The 26364-nt window shown below is 36.9% G+C and overlaps 1 protein-coding gene across 1 annotated transcript in view; it reads right to left on the reverse strand.

Annotated features, from left to right (window-relative positions):
- The window catches only part of Tmc1 (transmembrane channel-like 1), a 116537-nt gene that overhangs the window by 12650 nt on the left and 77523 nt on the right, over positions 1 to 26364 (reverse strand). Inside the window, exons 9-14 of the mRNA XM_013018431.1 lie at positions 25836 to 25980; positions 24816 to 25010; positions 21939 to 22118; positions 21659 to 21820; positions 18413 to 18541; positions 3359 to 3426 (exon numbers count right to left, since the gene is read on the reverse strand). Coding sequence (XP_012873885.1) covers positions 3359 to 3426; positions 18413 to 18541; positions 21659 to 21820; positions 21939 to 22118; positions 24816 to 25010; positions 25836 to 25980 — 879 coding nt within the window. The remainder of the gene's footprint in view (positions 1 to 3358; positions 3427 to 18412; positions 18542 to 21658; positions 21821 to 21938; positions 22119 to 24815; positions 25011 to 25835; positions 25981 to 26364) is intronic.

A 26364-nucleotide genomic window follows, 5' to 3' on the forward strand; every position in this document is an offset into this window, starting at 1 on the left:
ACTACTGACAACCCCATTTACTCTTGCTATGAAACACTAAGACGGGACTTGGAACTCAAACAAAGGATAAAGTGGTGAGAGTGCCAGCTGGTGGCGCAGAATTGCAAAGTCCTAATTTCTGTCCCAAATTCTAATTCCTGAGAGATAATACACGAAGATGACCAAGCTCACATGGGCTTTGCGGCTTGCTTGGGCCAATAAAGGAACAGGAGCTAGCTCTTTACTCTTTGATGGAAACTTTGTAAGCCATGAGTGGGTTCTGTTCTTTTCTCCCTCTTCTATTGTGACCAACAAGGTTGTAGACAAATCCCAGTTCATACGTTTATGTCTTTAATGCAAAGGTGAGCTGTCTTCCAACCTGCACTGGACATGTTCTTTCCGTAAGACACTAAGAGCTGAAGGCTGAGTTTCATTTCTGTGCAACCTGATTGAATCTGAGACAAAATTTTGCGTGTCATCCAAATCTAGACATTCCTAAAACCACTTGTCTTCAGACCTGAACACAAATGGGCCTTGTCTATAAGCAAATATTTGTACACATATTATGTGCATATATTGGTAATGAATTTTAAAATAAATATCACATTGTCATTAAAATCAAATGACTAAAAAGCAATAACCTAGAAAAATAGGTTCTGGTATATTAATGTCCGAATCTTGAAGATTGGTTTATCATTCACAGTTCACTAGCCAGGTGAGCTCACTAAATCTCTCACCCAGATTTGATCCTATCACCTGAGTTAAAAAATTATTGTGATAATTTAGCCCTATGAAATTCTTCCTTAACCTTATGCAATGACTTTCCATGAAAATCAAAACAAAAAAAAAAAACCCACAACTCTTCCTTTATTTAGCCTTCCTATTACTCCAAGACCATGTGGATGTAGGTAAATAATTCACATCTCTGGATCAAGTAAGAAAATGAATAAAGAAATCTCCTAACACAGAATATTCAATGGAACATTTTTGGAACAATGTTCAGAACTCTTCTCCTCAATCCCATCACTGTGTTGGTGGTTCACACCTGTAATCCTACCTTCTCAGGATGCTAAGATATAATGATCAAGGTTCAAAGCCAACTGTTGCCTTTTATCCCAATTAAGGCCAGCAGTAGAGATATGGTTTGAATTGTAGAGCACCAGCCTTAAGTTAAAATGCCAAGCAAGTCCACGAGGCCCTGAGTTCAAGCCCCATGTGCACACCTAATATATATATATATATATATATATATATATATATAATATATGTGTTTGTGTGTATATGTGTTTGTGTATACATGTGTATAATTGTTTTAAAAAGAAATGTGTAAATGCAGGTTTATTAATCATTTATTATAGTGTGTTTTGTCAATAACATCTACAAAAATAACTTCCATGTTTCAGCAGTTCTTAAACTAGAATATGAATGTCTCTAGTCACAATCTAATGGAATTAGATGGTAAAGCGCCATAATTTTTATTGTTTCTCTCCGAAATGGCTAACTCAGGGATCAGATCCTTACAGCCCAGGAAATACTGGTATCATCAGCATCTCTGGAGACCTATTTGCAGAGTGAGACTACTAATCTTTTCTTATACCTCCCTCATACAAATCTTCCTTCTGCATAACATCCCCACTCCCACACCAACCCCCTGGCGGCTAGAAGAGTATTTATGAAAAGCACTTGACCTCATGGTGATTAATGGTTATCTCCTTCTGGAACTCTGGAAAGCATGTAAGTATCTATGTATATTCATATAACACAATCACTCCCTAACGCCCTACTCAACCTAATCAGAAACAAGCTTGGCCAATGAAAGAAGAATGAATATACAGAAAGCATAAAGGAAGTAGATTGCAGACACTTTGTGGTGCATCTGGGAGAGATGTTTAGATGTTTCAGAATTTCAGTGTGAACAATAGCGGATTAAATAATTGCAAAATGGCACACGACACCCATCAGGACAGCAGTTATATCAGTTTTTTGGACAATAAAAAATGATTTCTAAGACAATCTGTTGTCTTAACTCTGAAAGAACACAATAGACGAACAGCATATGTTTGTGCTAGTGGCACCCACTAGGACTGAGAACTTAATGACATTTGTGTGAAAGGCACAGATCTAAGGCAGAGGTTTCCTCGTTACTCCGAGAGAGATGTAAGCCATTTTCTGCTATGACACCAGATTTCCCTCCAGGAAGTGAAAGACCAGAATCCAGGGCATCAGTCATCTCTCCTTGAGCCATCTTGACTTTCCTCCCTTCTTGGAGAATGAAGCACATAATCCAGCCCTTCGTGTCTCTTTAGACATTTGAGCCATATTTGCAAGGATGGGGACAGACATTGCATTTTTAAACACATCGGACAGAGAAAATGGTCTGTTTATAGTGTTTTCTCCATGTTGATTCATCTAGTAAGACAGAGGAATTTGAGAACTCCCACTGGTACGATGCTGTACCTGTGAGGGTGGTCTCAATGTGAGTGAAATAAGATGGTTTTAATATTTCCAAAGGGCTCAGTCTCTGTCAGAATATAAAGGTTCAAAAATACTCAGTCTGGTCATGGTTAAGGGATTTCAGAGATGTAAAAAGCTTGTTGAATACCTGAGGCTCACCTGGCACTGTAGTAGGACAAGGTGACAGTGGTGTGATTGGTAGCACAATACTGTATTGGACACGTCTCAACTGACTGCTTGTGGGTTAGGATGCTTTTAGTTCAGAGTGACAGATTTCTAAGACACATGGTCCCCAGATGAATTGCATGCTGTGATTCTGTTTTTAAACGCAAAAACGGTTTCTACTATATTAACTTATCATAACTTTTCATGGTTTACAGTGGAGATGCTTCCATTTCCTATCAAAAGAAACAATTCTAATATAAAAAGGACACTGTAAAGCAAGTTACAAACTACAGATCCTACTTTAAATTTGAACATCTAAAAACAGGTTTTGTCTCTATAGACTATTGAAGATCATTTTTAAATAGCTATAAAATGTATTTTAAATATGTTTGGTAGTGATAAAAAATAAAACCTGTTGCTCAAAAAGACTTTATATATATATTTCACAGGTAATCATTGCTGTTTACATATTAGATCTTGGTGTCACAGAATATAAAAAGACATTTATACAAATAAATTTACCAAGCAACATACACATGCCCATGATTTGATGAGGTAGGTTTTGGAAAACAGGAAGATGAATTTGAAGACAATGACTTAGAATATGCAAAAAAAACTATTTAGACCCATGTACCTTGCAAAAAATAAAATTAGAATCCACAGAGTGTTCTCCTGTGACCCCACCCTACAGGACTTTCTGCAAAAATGACCTTGGAGACTTTTTTTTTTATAAGGATAAACTGCTCAACAACTGGCCTACCATATCATGCCTTGATTGAAGATCAAAGCAAGGACGTTGCCACTGATATCAAATTCTGTGTATGAAGGCTAGAGAGAACACAGGTATTCATGAATGAGCATCTCAAATGTAAAAAGTCAGGAGTGCTTCTGAATAGGTCTGTCTTTCAGTAACAGCAGAATAAGCAATACATAATGAATAAGAAAGTCAAGTTAACATTGTAACACTCATGTCAAAATGCTGCTATGCAATTCTGTGTAAGTATGTCTAGTCACTCTTAACCTCTGATGGTGAAAGTGAAAACTGTAGCCAAATTTTGGGGGAAACAGTTTGATGGTGCATAACAAAGAATATCATTTACTTTCATCCTGTAACACTACTTCTAGGAATTTATCTTAACAGAGTAACTTGTGACGGTGATAAATTTTAACAAACAAGTCATTTAAATAGGGATACAGGTGGACCCATTGCAACAATGAGATGTACAAGTCATTATGTCGAAAACGAACTTTACAACTTTGGTGGGGTGGGGCGGGGAAGATGGGTGGGGGGACTGGGGGAGGATGGGAAGGGATGGGAAGGGGAAACAAAGGAGGAGGCTACAATGCTTGATAAGAAATATACTCATTATCTTGCCCATGTAATTGTAACCCCTCTGTGCAGTATTTTCACAATAAAAAAATTAAATAAAAAAATTTTTAAAAAAAGAAAAGAGCAGGAAAAAAAATGATACCATCTGATTTTCTAACAATGGTTGAATTAGCCCAACATATGACAGTATTGAAACTGATTGCAATCATTTTAAAATATTTTCATGGGTAAAAACTATGTTCTAATGATAAAATACCTGTAATGTTATAAACACATTTTCATCAAATCTACAAGAAGTAATAAATGACTGAAAGTTAATCAGCAGGTGAGATTGATAGTCTGTGTATTTAATTTTTTTCTTTTTTACACTTTTTTTCTATTTAACAATGCTTTCAACAGCAAGCAAAAAAAAATTAAAAAAAAGTGAAGGACTTCGTGAAAGTTGGTGACACCACCATAGGCAAACTCCCCATAGTGCTGCTCCCTCTAGCAGCCAAGAAGAAGACTTTGAGAATGCCAGGCTAGACATAGAGACCCCCCAACAGGTCTCAGCTGGCCAGCTGCCAACACCAGCTCCAGAGCCTGTGCGTCACCCATCGGAGATCCCTCCCTTGGGGAACCAGCTCTCAGTGGTGACCCAAAGTTCCCTGACCAGATGCCCTCCCTGAAAGAGAGGGATCATATCTGAAGAGGGCAAAGACCCAAACTCTTTACCTGCACCTTCTCTGGCTACCCAAGAAAAGATTCCAGGATATAGCTCCCCTTCCTGTGCCAGCAAACTACATATCCCCACTCCCTGCAAATCTCCCTCCAACTCCCATTCCCGCTAAGTTAGGCTGGGAGGAGAGGCACAATGTCTCCAAACCTGCAAAGCAGAACATTTTCTGCCCCTTGAAATAATCTGATTTGACCATCCATTTGTTCCCCTTGAGTTATAAGTTAGGATCTGACAATGGAAATCTAGGTAACAGGTTCACTCCAATATCAAGAGGATAACTGAATCCAACCAAGCCACAAGGAAAACTAACCATGGGAAGGCAATCATGACTAAGAGACTGAATAGAGAACACTAACGAGACACAAACTCTCGCAAACAAACTGGAAATCTCTTAATTTTTTTCCTTCTTACATCTTCATTGCTATTGTGTTTAGTTCTAGATATACAGTACGGTGGTTGCTAGGCTTTTTTCCCCTATTTACGTGTATAATTAATTCTGGTTGTATTTTTGATTACTCGGTTTTTCTATTTCTCTATCAAGTATTTTTTTAATTTTAGCATTACTTTTTCCTCATATTTTTTATTTTTATTTTTGTTCATTTATTTTATTTTTCTCTTTTCCTCTGAATTTAGGTCTTAGTTCCCTTTGTTCTGTTCCTTTCCCTCTAGATACTCATCTACTTTCATCAGCATCTCCCTCTATTTTTCATTATATCCCTTAATATTTCTTTTCATTTTACTTTTGCCTATTTCCCTTCATTCTTGGTCCTTCTCTCCTCCATTTTCTTTAGTCCATTGATTTCTAATTGTGTGCATCTGACTTAGAGCATATTTGGTTCCACTTATTTAGGGAATACCCATCTATGATATCAAACTTCTAATGTATGTACAACTAGAAAGTGTTGGGCTGATTCTTGTCTTAAAATCATTTTCTCTTGTCATATTGGGTTGGCTTTTATTTCCAAATGGGCAGAACAACACATAGACACAGAAGAAATAGGACAAGTCAATGTAACTCAACTCCCATTGAAAAACAGTCCGTGAAAGACCCAGAGGATAGCTCTCAAAATACTTTAAAAAGCGCTGCTGGTAAATATAATGAATATGGCTGCACATGACTATGAATGAAAGTGATGAGGTTAATAGAGGAATTCATGGAATCCACAATAGAAGGCTGAATGAATTCCAATAGAAGGAAAGGGAGGACAATGAAAATGTGGCCACTCAGCTAAAGGGTTTGAGAGAGAACACTGACAACCAAATAAAGGAAGTCCATACAAGATCTAAAACAAAGCTTCAATAAAGAAATAGAAGCCATAAAAAATAACCAATTAGAAGAAAAATAAGAAACAAAGTAGAAAGTCTTGACAGCTAATTACATGAAACAGAAGATAGAATCTCTGGAATTGAAGATAGTATAGACTTACAGAGAAAGAAGAGGCATTTATTCAAAACAAAGCCAAGAAACAACATATATCCTTACAGGAGCTACAAGACACACCATCAGGAGACCTAATTTAAGGCTAATTGATATTGAGGAGGGTCAGAGAATTGAACCTGAAAGAATAGAAAATATATTTAATAGAATCCAAGCAGGGAACTCCCCAAACATTCAAAAAGATATACCCATACAGATAAAGAATCCTTTAGAACTCCAAACAGACCAGACCAGAAAAGGGCATCCTGCCGTCACATTGTAATCCAGACAGGATCAATAGAGACCAAAGAAAGGATCCATAAGCTGTCAGAGAGAAGAAATCAATCACCTATAAAGGAAAACCAAACCAAATAACTATACATTTCTCAGCAGAGACCATGAAAGCATGGAGAGCCTGGAATGTGGTATGCCAGATCTTAAATATAAACAACTACCATCCGAGAATAGTGTACCCAGCTAAGCTATCACTCATAACCAAGGGACAAATAAAAACCTTCCAAAGCAAGGAAAAATTGAAAGAATGTATCTCCACCAAACCAGCATTACAAAAAATACTCAAAGACATTCTGCACATAGAAAACCAACAAGAACATGATATTAGCAGAGAAACAGCCTCTAAACAAAGAACCAGAAAATTATAGTAAAGCTTAATGCAGCACAGTTCCTAAGAAGGTGCATAATATGCCAAGAACTACCCAACACTTCTTAATCCTCATTCTCAATATTAATGCTCTTAATGCTCCAATTAAATGACATAGATTAACTAGTTGGATCAAAAAGCAAGAGCCATTTATCTGCTGTTTTCAAGAGACACATCTCGCCCACAAAACAAATACACTCTGAAAATGAAAGGCTGGAATAAATCTATCAAGTAAATGGACTCCATAAACAGGATGGAGTTGCAAAATTAATATCAGATTTAAATAGACTTCAAATTAAAATAATTACATAGTAATAAAGGGATCTCTCCTATAAGAGGATATAACAAACCTAAATATCTATGCACCAAATGCTGGATTACTGAACTTCATCAAACAAATACTACCTACACTAAAAACATCATAGTTCTGAACACATTGATAGTTGGTGACTTTAACACAGCACTGCCACCTCTCAATAGATTGATATGGCAAAAACTCAACAGAGAAAATTCAGAACAACAATTGCATTTCATTCACAACATCAGAATATATGTTCTTCTTGAAAGCACATAGCTCATTCCCCCAAAACAGATCACATTTTATGGCACAAAGCAAATATCTGCACATTCAGAAATATTGAAATTATCCCCTGTATTCTCTCTGACCACATTGGAATAAATTTAGATCTCAACACCAAAAGCCACCATACAAAATCCTTTTAACACATGGAGACTGGAAAACACATTGATGAATCATCAGTGGGTCATTGAATATACCAGAATGGAAATTGAAACACATATGATATTTAATAAAAAATGAACACAGAAAATATCAGCTTCTCTGGGACACAGAAAAGTCTGTACTCGGAAAACTTATAGCTCTAAGTGGCTACATCAACAAATTAGACAAATCTCAAAGCAACAATTTGAGGATGCGCCTTATGCTCTTTAAAAAAGAGCAACAAGCCAAACCCTAACCCAGTAGATAAAAACAGATAATTAAAATTAAATCAGAATTAATTGAATGAGAGTCTAAAAACATAAGAAAATAACGAATCAAAGAGTTGGTTCTTTGAAAAATATTAATAAAATTGACAGACCCTTAGCAAATCTTACCAAAAAAAGAAGAGACCACACTCAAATAAAATCAGACATGAGAAGGCAAACATCCTGAAAGAGACAAGCAACAATACTTTGTAAACCTTTATATTAACAAATTTGAGAAGCTGGAAGAAATGGAATAATTTACACTAAATATTGATATACCCAAACTAAACCAAGAAGATTTAAACCAACTAAATAGGCCCATATCAAGTAATGAAGTAGCAATGTCAATAAGAGACCTTCCATCGAACAAAAGCCCAGGACCAAATGGATTCACAACCAAATTCTTTAAGGCCTTCAACAGAAAACTCACGACAATACTCCTCAAACTCTTCAATGAAATTGAAAAGGAAAGTTCACTACCAAACTCATTCTATGAAGCCAGCATAACCCTCATCCCAAAACCAGACATGGACTCATCAAAGAAAACTATAGACTCATTTCTTTAATGAACATTGGTGCAAATCTTCTCAATAAAATTCTGACCAACTGACTTCAACAACTAATCAAAAAACTCATACCTTATGACCAAATGCGATTCATTCCAAGGATGTAAAGTTGACTCAAAATATGCAAATCAATTAATGTAATTCAACACATCAATTTCAATTGATGCAGAAAAAGCATTTGACAAGATCCAACACCCCTTTATGATGAAAGCTCTGGACAAACTAGGAATCCATGGAACATTCCTCAATATAATAAAGGCTGTACATATGTCAAAATACAGCCAGCACTATACTTTATGGCAAAAAGCTAAAGCCAATTCCTCCAAAATCAGAAACAAGGTACAGAAGCACATTCTCTCCACTCCTCTTCAATATAGTATTAGAATTCCTAGCCAGAGCAATAAGGCAAGAGACAAACATAAAGGGGATCCAAATAGAGAAAGAAGAAGTAAAACTCTCCCTTCTTTGCAGATTACATGAGTCCATATTTAAAAACTTCCATAGACTCTTCTCCAAAGTTACTTGAGCTGATCCAAAACTTTGGCAAAGTAGCACAGTATAAAATTAACTCAAAAAATCAGTCGATTTTCTGTATGCCAACAATGAGAAAAGTGAAACTCAAATCAGGAAAGCAATTCCTTTTGTAATAGCCTCAAAAAAGAAAACCTAGGAATTAACTTAACCAAAGATGTAAAGAACCTCAATGATGAAAACTTTTAAAACCTGAGAAAGGAAATTAAAGCAGATTTAAGGAAGTGGAAAAACCTCTAATGCTCCTGGATTTGTGAAAATGACAATACTGCCAAAAACTATCTACAAATTCAGTGCAATATCCATCAATGTTTAAAAAATCTTTAATGAAATAGAAGCAGCGATCTAAAAATTCAAATGGAATAATAAAAGACTTTGAATAACAAAAACAATCCCTATCAGGAAGAACAGTGCTGGAGGAATATCAATACCAAACTTCAAACTCTACTACAAAGCTATAGTAATAAAAACAGCTTGGTACTGGCACAAGAACAGCCCTAAGGGTCAATAGAATAGAACTGAAGACCCAGAAATGAGCTAGACCTATTGTAACCTAATCTTTGAAAAGGGAGCCAGAAAAAACACAATGGAAGAAAGACAGCCTCTTTAACAAATGGTGCTGGCAAAATTGGCTACACATATGTAGAAAACTGAAGTTACATCCTTATATATGACCCTGCACAAAAATCAATTCCAAATGGACCAAAGACCTTTAGGTAAAAGTAGATACTCTGAAAATACTACAAGAAGGAATAAGAGAAGCACTAGGGCTCCTTTGCACAGGTAAAAATTGTCTAATAAAGACACAGAAACACAGTAAATCAAAGAAAGGTTGGATAAATGGGATTGCATGAAGCTTCTGCATGGCAAAGGACATAGTTAGCAAGATCAATAGAAAATCCAAAGATTGGGAGAAGATCTTCACTAGCCATACAACAGACAAGGGTCTCATCTCTAAACTATACTTAGAGCTCAAAAAACTAAATCTCCTAAAAACAAATCTCCAAAGAAACAACCACCCCACTTACAAGTAGGATAAAGACTTAAAGGGAAAATTCTCTGAACAGGAAATAAAAATGGCCAATAGACACATGAAGAAATGTTCTGTAACTCTGGCCATAAATGAAATGCAAATCAAAACAATATTGAAATTCCACCTCACTCCAGTTAGAATGGCCATTACCAAGAAACCTAATAATAACAGATTCTGGAGAGGGTGTGGCCAAAAGGGAACATTATTACACAATTGGTGAGAATGTAAACTTATTCAACCACTCTGGAAAGAAGTATGGAGGTTCCTCAAAAGGCTAAACATAGAGCTCTCCTATGACCCAGCAATCGCACTCCTGGGCATTTACCTAAATGACAACAAACAAGGCCACACTAAAGCTACCAGCACACTCATGTTCATTGCAGTATTGTTGACCATAGCTAAGATATGGAACCAATCCAGATGCCCCTCAGTAGATGAATGGATCAAGAAAATATGGTATATATGTGTATGTATATAATGTATTGTGTGGGTATATATATATATAAAATGCCTCCATCAGAAAAAATGATATTGCCCAATTTGTTAGAAATGGAAAGACTTGGAAAAAATTATAATAAGTGAAGCAAGCCAGACCCAATGAAATATAGGTTACATGCTTTCCCTCATTTGTAATAACTAGAATATGTCTATGATATTCTTAGCAGGAGATCACAACAGCCCAGTCACTAAGTGCATAGGACCATATATAATGAAGCATATCAAAATGAACTCCAAGAATTGGAAACAAGAGCTTCTTATGTACCCTTTGTCTTATATATAAGCTTATCTGATCCATGGAAGGGAAAGAGAATCATAGAAACAGCAGGACAAAGGATGAACTAATGTGACAATGATACTCCCTAGACACTACATTGGAAATAAACTTTACAACTTGGAAGGGATGGGAACGGGGAGAGGAAAGAAGGAGAAAATGAGGAAGGAGGTAACTATTCAAAAAGAAATGTACTTATTACCTTACTTATGTAACTGCAATCCCCCCTGCTCCTCACTTTCATAATTTCTTACAAATGTGAAGAAAGTTTACCACAAAATAAATACAGGAAAAAAAGAAATATAACCAAATTTAAAAAGGTATTGGATTCAAAGCCTATTCTTCGTGTCCTAATTATCATGATCATGCTCAGGACATTAGCACAAAGCCATTCTTCATGTAAACGGCTACTAATAGTACCAACGAGAGATCCTTTGTAAGGACAACCAGATAAAGTTATCCAGCTGATACATAAGTTATCATGGCAGGAAATTTTCTTTCAATGGAAGTTCGTTTCCAATAGCAAGAGTAACACAACTCTATTATACTTAGTTTGAGATGGAGAGTTTAGAGTAGAGGAACTAATTCAGACTTAGAATGTCAGAAGGTGGCCAATATGAAGACTATGAGAAATGCCTATAAAGAGAAAGATCCTCAGCAAAACCTCAGATATTAATATTTCCAGGTTTACTTCAGCACTTCCATATCCCTAATACAATTCTCAATCCATACACACACATATTCACCCTCACAATCACACACAAGATAACCTGAGAGAAACGCTGCTTTTTCTAAACCTTAGGACTCAAGATATATTTATGTAATAAAATAGAACAGCTCTCTATTTTATAACTCTCACAAAACTATTTCCAATAGTCAAGTACCTTGTCTCCAAAGTCTCATGAATACGGTTCCAACTTAATCACTTTTGCCAAAGGCAATAGTGCTTTTCCTTTACAACTGATGCATAAGCATTTCAGGAAATAACAGGGATTAACAGCAAATATAGCATAGCAAGAATCATTAAGTAGTAAGATAAAACAGTCAAATGATGTCTAATAAAATAATAAATAACTCTGTATACTAGATACAATAATGACAACCTGGAGAATTTCAATATAAATTAATTGAGGACACTTTTGGAAGATACATAAAGTGTTAAATCTATTCTGTTGCTTTTCTAGAAGCATAATGCTCAGAGAAGGCAAAAATGGTTGGTTGGCAGGTTTTGTTCTAAGATAAATAATGATAAAAATGTGTCCTTCACAGGAGAAAATATTGCTTCTTAACTGGAGAATCTGAACTTCAATTCTTTCTCCTTTTATGGGAATATTTTGCCCTGGATCATCTACGTTTTTCTCCTAGAGTCCAACATGATCAAAGAACACATTCGAAAAAAATGCTCCATCGGGTGGCTTATACTGTCTGTGAAGTGGGAATCGTTTTTCTCTGTGTCAGTTCAACAATTAAATCTTCAACTTCCTTAGAATGATCTCACATTTAATCTACGAAACTATGGAACACAGAAAAAGAAAATTCAACTTCTAAGTTGCTTATTTTCTTTGATCTCTCACAAGTACATAAATCTCTTGAAAGGCATTTGAGATAGTTCATAACTACTGGATAGGAAAGCACAAAAGACACCCTTGGGAATGAATCCTTGATCTACATCTTGAAGGAGGAGCAGCTGTAAGAATAAAAGCTTTGATTTTGAAACTTTTCTGATGCAAGCAGTATATGAGAGAGTCCTAACTACCAAGGGTTCTTGTGGGATAGACAATTAACCTGGATCTAAATCAATCACACTTTGCCCTCCCATTTTGCAGCTAGATGAGCTGGGTCAGATGTTTACCTCTCTGGGGGCCTTAGTTTCTTCACAGACAAACTAATGAAATGAAGTGGGTCAAAGGTCAAAGCACATTACAACCTGTCAACCAAATCAGGACTGTCCCAAACGTGTGGATAAATAAAATCTTATTTTAAATAAATCTTATGGTAAATAAAATCTTATTGTAATAAAATTTATTTGGCTGAGCATTTCTTTCATGAAAACAAAAACAGAGGTTACTGGCTACAGAGACCATAGGATTTTCCAAATCTAAAGTATTTTCTGTATGACCCTTTATGATTTCTACAATCCTTTTCTAACCTAGGAATCTAATTAGAACCAGATATTAAAGAATTGGAATTCAATACATCATATATAAAACATAGAACATCCCATTCTAAAAATGAAGCACATGCCAGAGCAAAAAAACAACAAAAAAGTGACATATGTGGAAAATTAAATGCTCATTCTGAGGTAGTCTAGGGAAAAAAAACCATGAGATTATAAATATATTTTAAAATAGTAAAGCAATATGTCACTACATATAAAGTAATTTATAACATGCTTGTTGACTTGCTTCTACGATAGAAGAGAAAAGGTCAATGATGTTGGGTAGGGGGAGGTTTTCTTAAAACCTGAGACAGTGCTGTGATTCAAATGAGAGAAATGAATCTTAAGTTCACTAATGGGTACTTCTACCCACACTGTAAGAGGCCAGCCACAAGAAAGCCTATTTGGATTTGGGCAGGGAACAATAGTGAAGGGATTAGATGGTATTTTCTTAATTCTGGACCTTTGTTTGTGGAAGGCCAACATCAGTCAATTGCCCGGAGGGAAGACATACGGTACCCATAGAACTGACAAAGTCTGGGGAGATCCATTGTCTCCTTGTAAATTCATCTATTTGGAGCAGATTGTCAACCTATGAATATTGTGACTTGCAATTTGGGACCTCAGAAAGAATTAATTCTATCGTTGAATGACCTGTCTGGCATCTTTCACACAAACCTCAGTTGCCACAGCTGGAATCACTCTACTTGGAGCTGTGGGGCTGCTCTGGTCTTAGCTTTAGATCATCCATTCTCCAGTGTGGTCTCCAAACCAGGGTCAACAGCACTTTCTGGGGAACTCGTAAGCAAAGTTAATTCTTTGGTTCTGTCCCAGCGCTACTGAATAGAAATGCTGTGTTTTCCCAGGTCGTCAGGGAATATACATTCAGCTTGACAACCACTGAAAGAAGACAAACCTTAGCTTCATTGACTAGGATAATTCAGCTCTTGGAGCTTTGTACTTGAACCCTAATTGATCGTAGGACCCTGTTGACTTCCAATGGGATCTGCTCACATGTTTGAGTAAAACTTCAAATAAAGACTATATTGTCCCTGTTCCCGTGTCTCACACCTTCTAGAAGATAGCAATGTCTTCTGCTGATGGTGTGTTTTGCTATCTCCTTCACTGCTACCGAGTATCTCCATTTTCCCAGTAGGGAGCATGAGTTTATTTTCTAATTCTATATTCTACCTCCTCATCCTAACTAACACTACTCTACTGCAAATAAGCTTGAGTGAAAATGCAATACAGCCCGGGCTCCAGTGGACCATGCCTACAATCCCAGCTACCCAGAAGGCTGAGATCTGAGGATCTCAGTTCAAAGCCAACCCAACAAGAAATCCATGAGAGTTTCCTCTTCAATTAACCACCAAAAAGCCAGAAGTGGAGCTGTGGTTCAAATGGTAGAGCACTAGCCTTGAGCAAAATAGTTCAGTGATGGCCCCCAGCCCCTGAGTTTGCACACACACACACACACACACACACACACACACACACACACACAACATTCAACAAGGTAGAAACCTAGTTGTTGGGGGCTGGAAAGGTGGCTCAGTGGTAGAGTGCTTGCCTTGCAGGCATGAGGCCCTGGGTTCCATTTCTTAGCACCACATAAGCAGAAATAGCCGGAAGTGGCGCTGTGGCTCAAGTAGTAGAGTGCTAGCCTTGAGCTGAAGAGCTGAGGGACAGTGCCCAGGCCCAGAGTTCAGGACCCACAACAGACAGCAACAATAACAAAAAAAAAAAAAAAAAAACGTAGTTGATGGCCCTGAAGTTAATCTGACACGGGTTTAATTTCACATTCTCTAAGTCTCAGTCATAGGAATAAAATAGAAATAATATCTACCTCACAGCATTGCTGTTAAAGTTACATGAAATACTATACATAATCTTTTGTGGCATTTCTGAAGCATATTAAGTAAGTAATATATAAAATGTAACACTATAATATGGAATACAATGTACTGTGATTGTGACCCATGCAGTTTGTGAATCATATGGTATTTATTCATGGGTGATCTTCTGCTCCTTCATGAAGTCTGAGGAAATTTCCCATATTTTCCATTTATATAATTTGAGCAAGGATCTCCTTTCAAAATACAACTGTAAACAAGTTCCTCAGATGTCAGCCTCCTTGAGTATCTAGTATTACAGGTGTGACTCACCAGTAGTCAGCAAATGTTGCCATTTCTAGTACTTAAAAAATGTCATTAAATTTATTTTTTACCAGAATTCCAAAAATAAAATTGATTCATTGTAGAATATCTGGAAAATATAGTAAAGCTAAATATGAAAGTAAAAAGCATGGGTAATTCTACCATGAATGAGATTATTTAAATCAAATAATAATATCAATATTATTTGTGTGTAGATAAATAACATACATTTTATATATAATACTATTTATATATTTTCTTTCTTTTTTTTTTTTTTTTGGTCAGCCATAGGGCTTAACTCTGGGCCTGGGCACTGCCCCTCAGCTCTTCAGCTCAAGGCGAGCACTCTACCACTTGAGCCACAGCGCCACTTCTGGTTTTCTGGTGGTTTATTAGAGATAAGAGTCTTACGGACTTTTCCTGCCCAGGCTGGCTTTGAACTGCGATCCTCATATCTCAGCCTCTTGAGTAGCTAGGATTACAGGCAGGAGCCACCGGTGCCTGGCTATCTATATATTTTCATACATATAAACATATGTTTTTGTGTATATATGTCTATGTGTGCACATATACACACAGAACAATAGATAAGCAACATCTATATCCTACATCTCTCTCTCACACACACATTCTCTCTCTCCTTCTTTCTTTCTCTCTCTCTCATTCTTCTCATCAAAATTGAGAGCAATTGATCTCTCCTACAGCATTTACCTCTTATGTCTTTGTTGGTATTGAGAGATTATAAGATAGAAGAGCAGTGGAAACTGAGGATGCAGACGGGCTATCTCTCCCGCAGAAGACAATGGGAAGTAAGTGGAAAGTTGGGTCTAATGTTGGGAAGACATCCATTGTATCCAAAAATAAAAACAAACAGCCAGCCTAAGCATCCATGTCTTTATTTAAAATTTCCTAGCTTTGAAAGATCAGCTCATATAATAATAATAATAATAACAGAAACACAACACTAGGTAGTCAAGCAAAACCTAAAACCCTAAAAACTAAAAACTAAAAAGCCTTTCTAGTTGAAGCCAGCCTACAGGTCTAATTTCCATCCTCTCGGTGGGTTATACTTTCTACATCTCTATTTCTTCCACACAGCCCATTGTACCATTGGGCATACATTGGGTAAGCAATCCGTTTACCGGGTCAAAGATGATATTAGCCACAACCAAGATAAGCCATTCAAAATGAATGTTAAAATCTTGTTTTGATTCTGAGTGTTCCGTCAAAGAGCCTTCCTAAGATAACATGAGAGAAAATTCTTTCTCTAGGACCTAAAACAAAACCTTGTTTCCTGTACTTTGTACTAACTCAAGAGCTCTGTCAGCACTCAATAAATAATAAATTACAGTCATTTAATTACAGCTTTTATGCATCCAGGTCATGTTATTTTTGACTTCATATTTGCAGTCAAATTTTCTACCATTTTAAGGAGAAAGCAGCAAGGGGATAAAAGACAAACAACAGCCAAGCAATGGTCTAAAAAAGAAATGGCAGATTTTACCTGTGCCCTAGAAATGCTGAGTCAGGTGAGGAAAATAGAAATGAAATGAAGCCAGCTGGATATCTCTTAGCAAGCAATGGAGACGCATCGCAAGAGGATCTGGGATCTATACCATCACCTCACGTCGTGCACCAAAGGGCATTACCTAAATGGGAGGGAAGCACTTCCAGAAAAAGTTCTAGAGATGAACTAATAAAAGTCACTGTCTTAGAGTCAGATACACAAAGGATCTAGCCCAGAATCTTGTAAACAGTCTTGAATGTAGGACTTGTCCAGAAACTAAGAAACTAGAGAGTATGAGACAAAAGAGATCAGCTGTAAAGGAAAGAAACAGGTGAGAAGATAAACATCATTAGGTCTAGAACACCAAGCTGGAATAGCTCCATTGGCCGTCACTGGAAAGGGATCTTCCAAAAGGAGAAAGGAGAGCAGTAACATAAAACCAACACTGTAGGTTAACAGCCCTCTCCAAAGGGACAGAATCCTGTCAGAACCAGATCTTTAATGGCACCAGGAGGTGGAAAATCAAGTTCAACAAGGTACTCAACACGTAACACCAGCTGTGTGACCAGAGAACTTCTGGTTCAAGTAATAGAGGTCAAAGATTAGTTTCTCTTTTCAATGCTTTTGTTCTAGATGAGAAAGTTAAACACATCTGTTAAAGAATCATCAAATACTGCTACTATATATATATATACTATGTTTACTATGTATACTGTATATAGTATATATATCATATCTACACATATTTAGTATCTATGTATATATAGTATATTTACTATATATGTATGCATATGTATATACAGATATGTGTGTACATATGATATACATATACACATATACATATTCTCTCTCTATATATATCCGATCTACAGGTTGGATTGCTTCATAGGTTACATTTGATTGAGTAGTCAGGGAAGAGAAGATTTCCATCAGCTGAGTTTTTAATGATGACATTAATGATGAGAAGGAATCTGCTAAGCGAAGTTGTAAGAAGCTCACGCCTTGAGAGAGAGGAAGTAATGACTTCTTGTGGTTGAACATAAACAGCAAAGCTCAATTCTGCGAGCTTTGTAAAGCAAGAGCAAAGGTTATAATAGATCTCAGAAAGAAAGAAAAGGAGTAGATCATAGAGTGCATGGGAATTTACGCCAAGTGCTTAGGAAGCCGCTGGAGGATTTAGGCAGAGTCCTTAGCTCACGTTTAACTCCAGGATAACTGAGGCCAGTTTCATTTACCAAAAAGAAAAAGAAAGAAGGGGCAGAGATGGGGAAACGGACTGTAAAAACCTGGCAATGCATTAGGGCACAGATGATGCCTCCTCCATTACCTCCCTTAATAGAGTTTGTGCCACTGGGGTTTAGAGAAACCTCTGTTATTCTATCAAGAAATTAAGCTGCTCCTACCCAAATTTGACCCTACTTAGCAAATCCTTATCAGTAAAAGTCTTGAAACTTCACACACACACACACACACACACACACACACACACAAACTACCAGTATCTCTTTTAGGCTCTTGTTAGACTGCGAACTTCATAAAGAGAGTGAAATAGTTACTGGATCCTTTTATCTGCCAGTCTACTGCATGGCAACTGACATATGATAATTATCTCGTAGTCTAGGAGAACTCAGAGGAATTAGTGCTTGTACAGTCGATACCCATCTTCCCCTGATTCTAAAGATGCCAGCTTTAAAGGGAGGAGAATGACAATGAAGCCAAGATTTCCCGAGCTCAACATTTTCACTGGCAGATCACGGGCCATCGCTTTAGCTGTCCTGTGCTGCTTTTTATTCCAATGTTAGAAACTCAAGTATATAGAAACTCAAGTCTGGCCTCTCTTGAATGACAATTGTACTCACTGGTGTTCACTTAAGGACAATCTAACAAGGATAACTCATCCATCAGACACGGGAGCCCTTCTCTGCATAGCATGTGTAAACGATGAATCCCCAAAGGAAATCTAAAGCATCATACTTACATATCCATATTCCAAATCCCAGCACCAGCAATAATTGCAAAACCTTACAAAACACGCCCTGAGGAAATCACCAATGAGGATTGTGACATAAGTGGTGAGAACATCAGAAACAGTCAGCCGCACAAATTCCTGTGGAAAAAGAAGACAGAGACATCTTCCAACGGCCTTAGTGTTAATGTCAGACTTGTCTTGTTTTGAAAGGCTATCAGCTTGAAGATGATGATGAACACGCAACAGAACTCAAGCAGCATACCCCAGAAGTAAAAAATTATTTGTCTGTATTTTTGTTGGTCTAAAAAGATTCCCTCACCATCTCCAAATTACTATACCAAAGCTTTTCTTCTTACTTTTTTAAATTCGCTTATAACTATGAAACACAAATAAAGTCAACTATGAAAATATTCACTGCAGAGGAATTTTAAGATGCCTAACTGGTACTAAATTGCATATTTAAAATAGGTAAAATGTTTGATGTGAAAATTACATTCCAATATAGTCATTTAAAAAGTGCTAAAAATCCTGATAGGTAATGGGATTTTAAATTTTACAAAATAAGTTAGATGATATGAAATAATTTTTTAGCAATGGGATTTGAAATTTTACAAAATAGGATATGTGATATGAAATAATTTTTAGTAAATCACACCATATAGGTAGAAATGATTATGCCTATGGATATGTGTATATATGTGGAAATGAATATGCATATGTGCGTGCATGTGGAAATAAAAGTTAAGATATGGATTTGAATTTATGAGCAAAGTACATCTATTATGAGTTAGTTAGAGAAGAGGGTCATTATTTCTTCATGGAAATCAGATGACAATAATTAAATGTTAAGAATGAAGATACAATCACACATTTTCCATCATCGTAGCTTGCTTCTGCTATTCTCTTTTTTTATTTCGTTCCAACAATTTATGCTTTAGGATTGAAACATTAAACCTAATAGGTCATAATTTTTCAGAAGTACTAGTGTTCTATGAGTCTTTTGGCTTTCCTTTCTAGCAACCTATCATCTCTCTTCCATAATAACTAGAGAGTTGTCTCATAAGACAGAGATGCACTTGGTAAAGGGCATTAGATTAGTTTCTAGCCTTGAACTTCAGAGCTGTGATTCCTAAACTTTCTGCCAATGTCATCTCCTTACAAGTCCACACACCATTCCAATAACACCTGAAATGTTATTAGCCACTATTTCTTTTAATTTTAATATACTTTATTTTTAAAATGCCTGGAACTAGTATAAGTCCACAGTGTTCTTCAGCTAGCTATAATGGAAAGACAAAGAATAAAACAAAATATTATTGAAAATGCATAATTCAAAAAATGTCTTAACATTCATTCCCATTAATTCCCACCAAGAATAGTAGTAGGAGTCTTCTTGGAAGTGATCTCAAAGAAAGAATGATACAGTAACGAAAGAGTGTCCTCCCCTTCCCCCCCCCCCCGCCCATGGTGACAGCTCGTAACAGTGAGCCTTCACCCTCTGGAGACCTGCACAGGCAGCTCTTTATATTCTTGTGTTGCTCTTCCCTTTGTCCCAACTCACTGGCTTTTGTTCACACCCTCATACTTCACCTTTTTCTATACCAGTGGGCCTTTGTGGTACTAATCGCTCTTAACTCACATCTTATCTCTGTTTATACTGATTAATAGACATCATTGCAACATTACTAACTAGGAAACCCTCTTTCACCTCTGTTATAAGGCCAGCTCTCAGAGCCCTCATTTTATCTTTGGTTACTATTGTATTTTTGCCTTTTTGTGGGTGTCATTCTTTTACTAATGATCTTCTCTCTCTCCATCCTCCATAGATAATGATTTTTTAATATCTTTAAAATATATCACAGTGCTTGGTGTTTAGCACTTGTTCGATACATATGGAATTAGCCTCAGGTTTCAGGAATATGGAATGAAGAGCTTTGAAGGTAATCATTCTATCTCCTGCTTCTTGGGTCCTAAATTTATCTCTTCTAAACACACACACACACACACACATTTTATTTCATTTATTATTTATAGGTTTCTATAAACATATATGAAATATGCAAGCCTGAAAAATTAGTTCCTCAATAAGTAAACAGGATGTGACACAGTTTGGGAAATTTTTTAAAGTAAAATCAAAGCTTTTCATTGTAGCATACATTTTGTACTCAGTCTTTAATCATGTATGTTCAGTACCACATCTATTTATTTAATTTTTCTCATAATTGAAATCACAACTAATTGGCCTTAACCCAATGAACATGAGATTAAGTTAGACATAATATCAATATTTGTTGAAATGATCTTAGTAAGTACACAGCAAGACGTTATGCTAATAATTTCCCAAAGAGGTTGCATTACCGCTGAATCTAAATGGTTGTCTAACAGAAGCATTATGATAAATTCAAAATTCTCTGCTCCCATAGAAAAACTAAAGTCAATTTACTAAATAAATGCACATTACAAATGTTAATAGAATGAGTTAAAACAACACACTTCTCAAAATAAAATCTGAATCTATACAAAAATAAGAGGACCCAAAAGGAGTCTTTGTTGGTTTTGTTTTATTTGATTTGGTTTGTTTTCCCCTGATTAGAAAACAAGCTATATGAAATGTTATTCCTTTTCTCTAGTAAAACACACTACTCTTAGATTAAAGGAATTTACATAATTGTCATGAAAACAAATAACTTAAAACAATATTTCCTCTAAGACTCAATTTCCTCTACGGCTTCAGGGGAAAATCACCATTTTATTCAGTAATTATGATTACTACTAATTCTAGTATTAGTATATGTTCCCCCAAGAAACAACTTTTATTTTGATGTTTTTGGCAAGTAACACTAAATAGAATTTCTTTGAAATATTAGCTTAAAGCTGTACCTAAATATAGGTGCTTTATTAGAAAATAAGCAGATAGTACAAATTTCTTCAGACCATTTCAAGCTATTGTCCTTTTAATGTATCACACACACACACACACACACACACACACACATAAAGGTAGACAAGAATACTGATATTATATGCAAATATAACCCTATATTGTATACAATATATATAAATATATATATAAATGTATATATATACATATTTATTTATTTCAGGGAATGAGTATGAGGATTGCATGAATTAATGTATATGAAACACAGAGATAGAAAATGCAGGGTGCTCAATAAAACTGAGCTGTTTTATTCATAAACAACCTGCTCTTTTATTCCTACCTGCTGATGGCATATTCTGTCTTCATAAAATTACCTGTCCCACCATTGTTTCCCAGCAGGGTCCTCGTGGTACATCTGCAGGATGCACATAAAAGGGAGGCCCGGTGGTATTCCCTGAGAGGGATGCGTTGTAGGCCTTGATCATGTTGGCCTCCCACAGTGTGATATTGGCCTTCACGTGCTTCTCTTCTTCAATCTACAAAGCAGAGATGGGAGAAGAAATCAGACAAGACAATTTCCAAAGGCTGTTCTAGCAATCTCAAGACTGGGAAAGTAATACACTGGTGGCAAGGACATTCCAGACAAAGACTCACCTTGTTGTTAATCTCATCCATCAGAGCAAGAATAAAAACATACAAGTTGCCTAAAAGAAGAGCAAAAATGCGTCCCAGAAGCCATTTCAGAGCAATGAGAGGATGATAATCTTCCAGTTCAGCAAATAAGTCAAACAGCGTTGGACAGAACATTCCCAGGAGAGACATAACCATGTTCATCTACCAGGAAACACAGGGAATGAACCAGGTTAACGAGATTTTAGAAGTTACTATGTTTTTCCTCAGAATTTGGGGGGCTTTTCCACTAGGTTCCTATGATCTTTTATGCAATGGAAAAAGACTTTTAGAATTTAATCTCAATAAAGCAATAAAGACCATATTCCACTCACATTCACAAGATGTATATGTGTATGAGATTGCATATGCGCCAGTAAAAATGATTTGTCTCCTTCTATAGTGAGGGATAAAATTTACATCGCTTTCTTCCCAGGGAACACATCTTGTTCTCCATGGTAACTGATTGTGATATGATGATGTGCTTCATGGTGAGTGAAAACAAATAGAAAATGATCTGCTTATGAAGAAGGTCCAAACTGGGAATACTAACTTATCAAACACCAGCACATGAATTAGTTTAATCAGCTACAATGGACAAACTCTTTAAAATTGCCTTAGGACTAGATATTTAAACTTAGGGAATGCAAGTTTTGAGAGAGAGAGAGAGAAAGAGAAAGAGAGAGAGTAACAAAAGGAGAATATATATATGTATATGTATGTGTATTCCACTATTGGGCATCTTTTTATTGTATTATTATACTAGATAAGATTAAAAAACACCACAGAACATAGGCTAGTTTTATAATGATGAAAAAAAGCTTTCAGGTAACTCTGTGTTTTCCCCAAGTTTTTGGCTCAAATTGTCACAACTGAACATTTTCCATTTTTTCCTTGAGTATTTATACTTGGAAAGATTATAACTACCAGACTATCCTTAGAAAGTAATTGCTATTACTTTTTATTAAAAGCATCCTATTATTATGGTCAACAAGATATAAAACTCAGCCTGGCATAATATTAAATCAGCTTGAAATAATTTTAGCCTCACACACACACACACAAAAAACAGCAGATGCTGTGCAATTGGGCATAAGGCAAATTTAAATTTTGTTTCATTATATTTCTAAAATCGTTCATGAGTCCCCATTATTTTCTAAGTTTGCCTCTAGGATTCAGGGGTTTCTAAATTCGACTTTCAACAAGTTCCTGTAAAGGATAAACCTTTTAATGATAATCACAGGCATCCATCAACAAGGCTCATTTATCCTAAAATAGTATCAATATAAACTAAAGACCAAAACTCCCTAATAAACTTCCCTATGCATAATATTACAATTAGAAGAGAGAATGTTGAAAGCAAGCTTGGTAAATGCTTTGAGTTCAAGTTAAAAAAAATCCATCTTCTTGGGCTGGGAAGGTGGCTCAGCGGTAAAGTGCTTGCCTTGCATGCATGAGGCCCTGGGTTCAATTCTTCAGCACCACATAAGCAGAAAAAAAAAAAGCCAGAAGTGGTACTGTGGCTCAAGTGGTAAGAGTGCTAGCCTTGAGCTGAAGAGCTGAGGGACAGTGCCCAGGCCCAGAGTTCAGGCCCATGACCGGACCCCCCCTAAAAGAAATCCATCTTCTGGACAAAGGGTGAACAAATGCAGCAATGGTACCCACTGGACACTACATGGGAGATGAACTCTACAACTTGTGAATGGGGAGGGAGGGAAAAACTGGGAGAGAGCAAGGGAAGGGGTGACATTGTCCAAAAAGAAAAGTTCTCAGTACCTGATTTACGTAACTATAATCCCGATGTACATTACCTTTATAATAACAATATTTTTAAATCCTCCTTCTTCCTGACTTACTTTCCATTACACATCGGATGTTATAGTCTCTTAAATGTATGGTTCCTCATTTCTATTGCTGCATATAAATACCTAGATTTCTTTTTTCAATTTGGAGCATTTCCATATGTAGCCTATAGCATTGCTTCTCTGAGACTTTTCTAACATATTCTACATTCATGGAGATTATTCTTAATGTTTAATTTTAACAATTTCCACGACGCTCTGCAGATGTTTCCTTGTGGGAACTCTATGCTGATCACAAACTGAACCTGAATCTGCATAGACTTTAAATATGCTCAAATTCACAATCATGTTCCATTGTATACTAGAACACGTTAAGAGAGAGGCCATGCCTTAGCAGGCACTCATGACCAGTGGAGTCCAGATTCTAAATTTCTGCCTCTCACCTCTTATGGTGACACAATCAATGGGCAGACCCTGAGGGATCACTTGACAAAGAGCTGGCCCTCTTACTCACATTATAGAACAACTGTCAGCTTTGGGGAGAAAGAGACAAGGGCGTGCTGTTCAACTTCCCAAGCAAAGAAGAAACAAATGAAAACCCAGACTTGCCCATAGTTGGCAAGCAGTGTGAATGCTTCCAGTGAAATGAATTTAGGAACCAAGGGCAGGAAAGTAGCTGTTGAAGAATTCAGGAAACTTAATCTTTCAGTGGCAGATCCGAGATCTTTGGAGAAAACAAAATGGCTTCCTGGAAAGACGGTTGGCCTCCCGTCACTGTGACTCTAAACCCGATTGCTGCTCAGTCTCATCCCAGCTGTAAAACAGAGTGCTGCGACTCCATCCTTTCTCCTATCTATTTGGAGTCTAATCTTCCATCACATCCAAAAGTGAAAGACAGTACAGATTAGGAGATAGGAAATGTGCATCAAGCAGGGTTAGCCACAGAAACAGGATGGAGGGATAGATGGAACAGCCTCATCTAGAGTTCCGCCTTCGACACACAGCCCTCCCAATAGCCCATGTCAGGTTCGAAGCAGGTAAAAAGCATGCAGAGACGAACTTCATTTTTCTCCCACCACCCCAGGGTGTCAGGATCTTGCTGTGCAAATTCCTGGGATCGTTTCACGGCCCAAAAGATGAGGTAGCCACTGGCACCGAGCGTCAGAAACACAAAGAAGTTAGCCAGAAATCTCAGGAATCTGATCAGATGGACGTTTTCTTCTACCTGGGCGGCTCTCTCTTCTGTGATAGCTTCCTGTACCGGGCAAAGCACAATTAAAAACAACAACAACAACTTTAGTTACGGAGAGTTGTGTGAACTCCGCAGTGTAAGAACTAAACATTTACACTAAATTTGATATTCAAACCCCAAGGAAATATTACCCATCAGGCCTGGCAAAGAAGAGAAAGAAGCAAAGATGCTGGCAAACAAAATGAACACTGAAATGGGATAATCTGCATTCTTAAAAACAATCGTGTTTTCAAGGAGAGGATCCACGGGGGAGTGGGAGAGGAAGGAAGAGAGGAAGGATGAGAGCTGTTCTCATCTTCAATGTGCACGTGCAGAAATGGTACCAGGGTGTCTGAGGAGACGGGTGAGGATGGGATATTTGGGGAAGAGGTGACATTGGTCAAGATGCCTTGTGCTCAGAAGCTGACATGTTGAAATGAAACCTTTCTGCACAGCTACTCAAAGATAATGAAAAATAAATGAATAAAAATAAGACACCTTCCTCCATGTATGTATGTAACACTGTATAATAAAGCTTTATAATCATTTTATATGATGAGCTTAGGGTGTGCTTGTAGATAATTCGTGAGGATGGTTCTTCTATTATTCAACCTATCTTATTCTGATTACTGGTGGTCTCCTGTTTTAACCGAACAACACTTTTTAAACCAAATTTAGAGGTGAAAAGTACACGCTGGATATTTCCAGGTCGTCATCAGAGCCAGAAGGCAGACACGTGAGTTCACCCATTTCTAACTGTCAAATCCTTTGTGAGGTAGCCCACATGCAGTGCCGCCAAGCTTACTCTTTAAAAAACAAGGAACAGACTCCAGAGATTTGACTCTTTACCTTAAAGTTCATCGTGATGGAATTGAATTTGTTGTCAGCTGTTTCGGGATTGCCTATGAGGTAGTCCCAGCTGCAGAAGACCTTCCAGCTGAAGTTGAAAGTATTGTCATCACCACCTCCGTCGTCACCAATATTTTTGGTCATCCTGTCAAGACAGGGAGTTAACCCTTGTTCACAGGCACATAATCTGTATTAGTCTTTCCTATCCCTCCTCTCTCTCCTCTTCATTTGAAGCAGTTTTGATTACAAGATTACCTTTATGCCATTTTCATACTATATTCAATGTGCTTCTAAAATATTCACCCCTTAGTATCATCCTGTGTGTGTGTGTGTGTATGCTTGTCCTGGGGCTAAAATGCAGGGCATGAAAGCTGTCACTGAGCTTTTTTGCTCAAGGCTAGTGTTCTACCACTTGAGACATAACTCTACTTTCTTCTTCTTCTTCTTCTCCTTCTTCTTCTTCTTCTTCTTCTTCTTCTTCTTCTTCTTCTTCTTCTTCTTCTTCTTCTTCTTCTTCTTCTTCTTCTTC

The sequence above is a fragment of the Dipodomys ordii genome, unplaced genomic scaffold (assembly GCF_000151885.1).
Source record: "Dipodomys ordii isolate 6190 unplaced genomic scaffold, Dord_2.0 Scaffold40, whole genome shotgun sequence".
NCBI classification, from domain to species: domain Eukaryota; kingdom Metazoa; phylum Chordata; class Mammalia; order Rodentia; family Heteromyidae; genus Dipodomys; species Dipodomys ordii.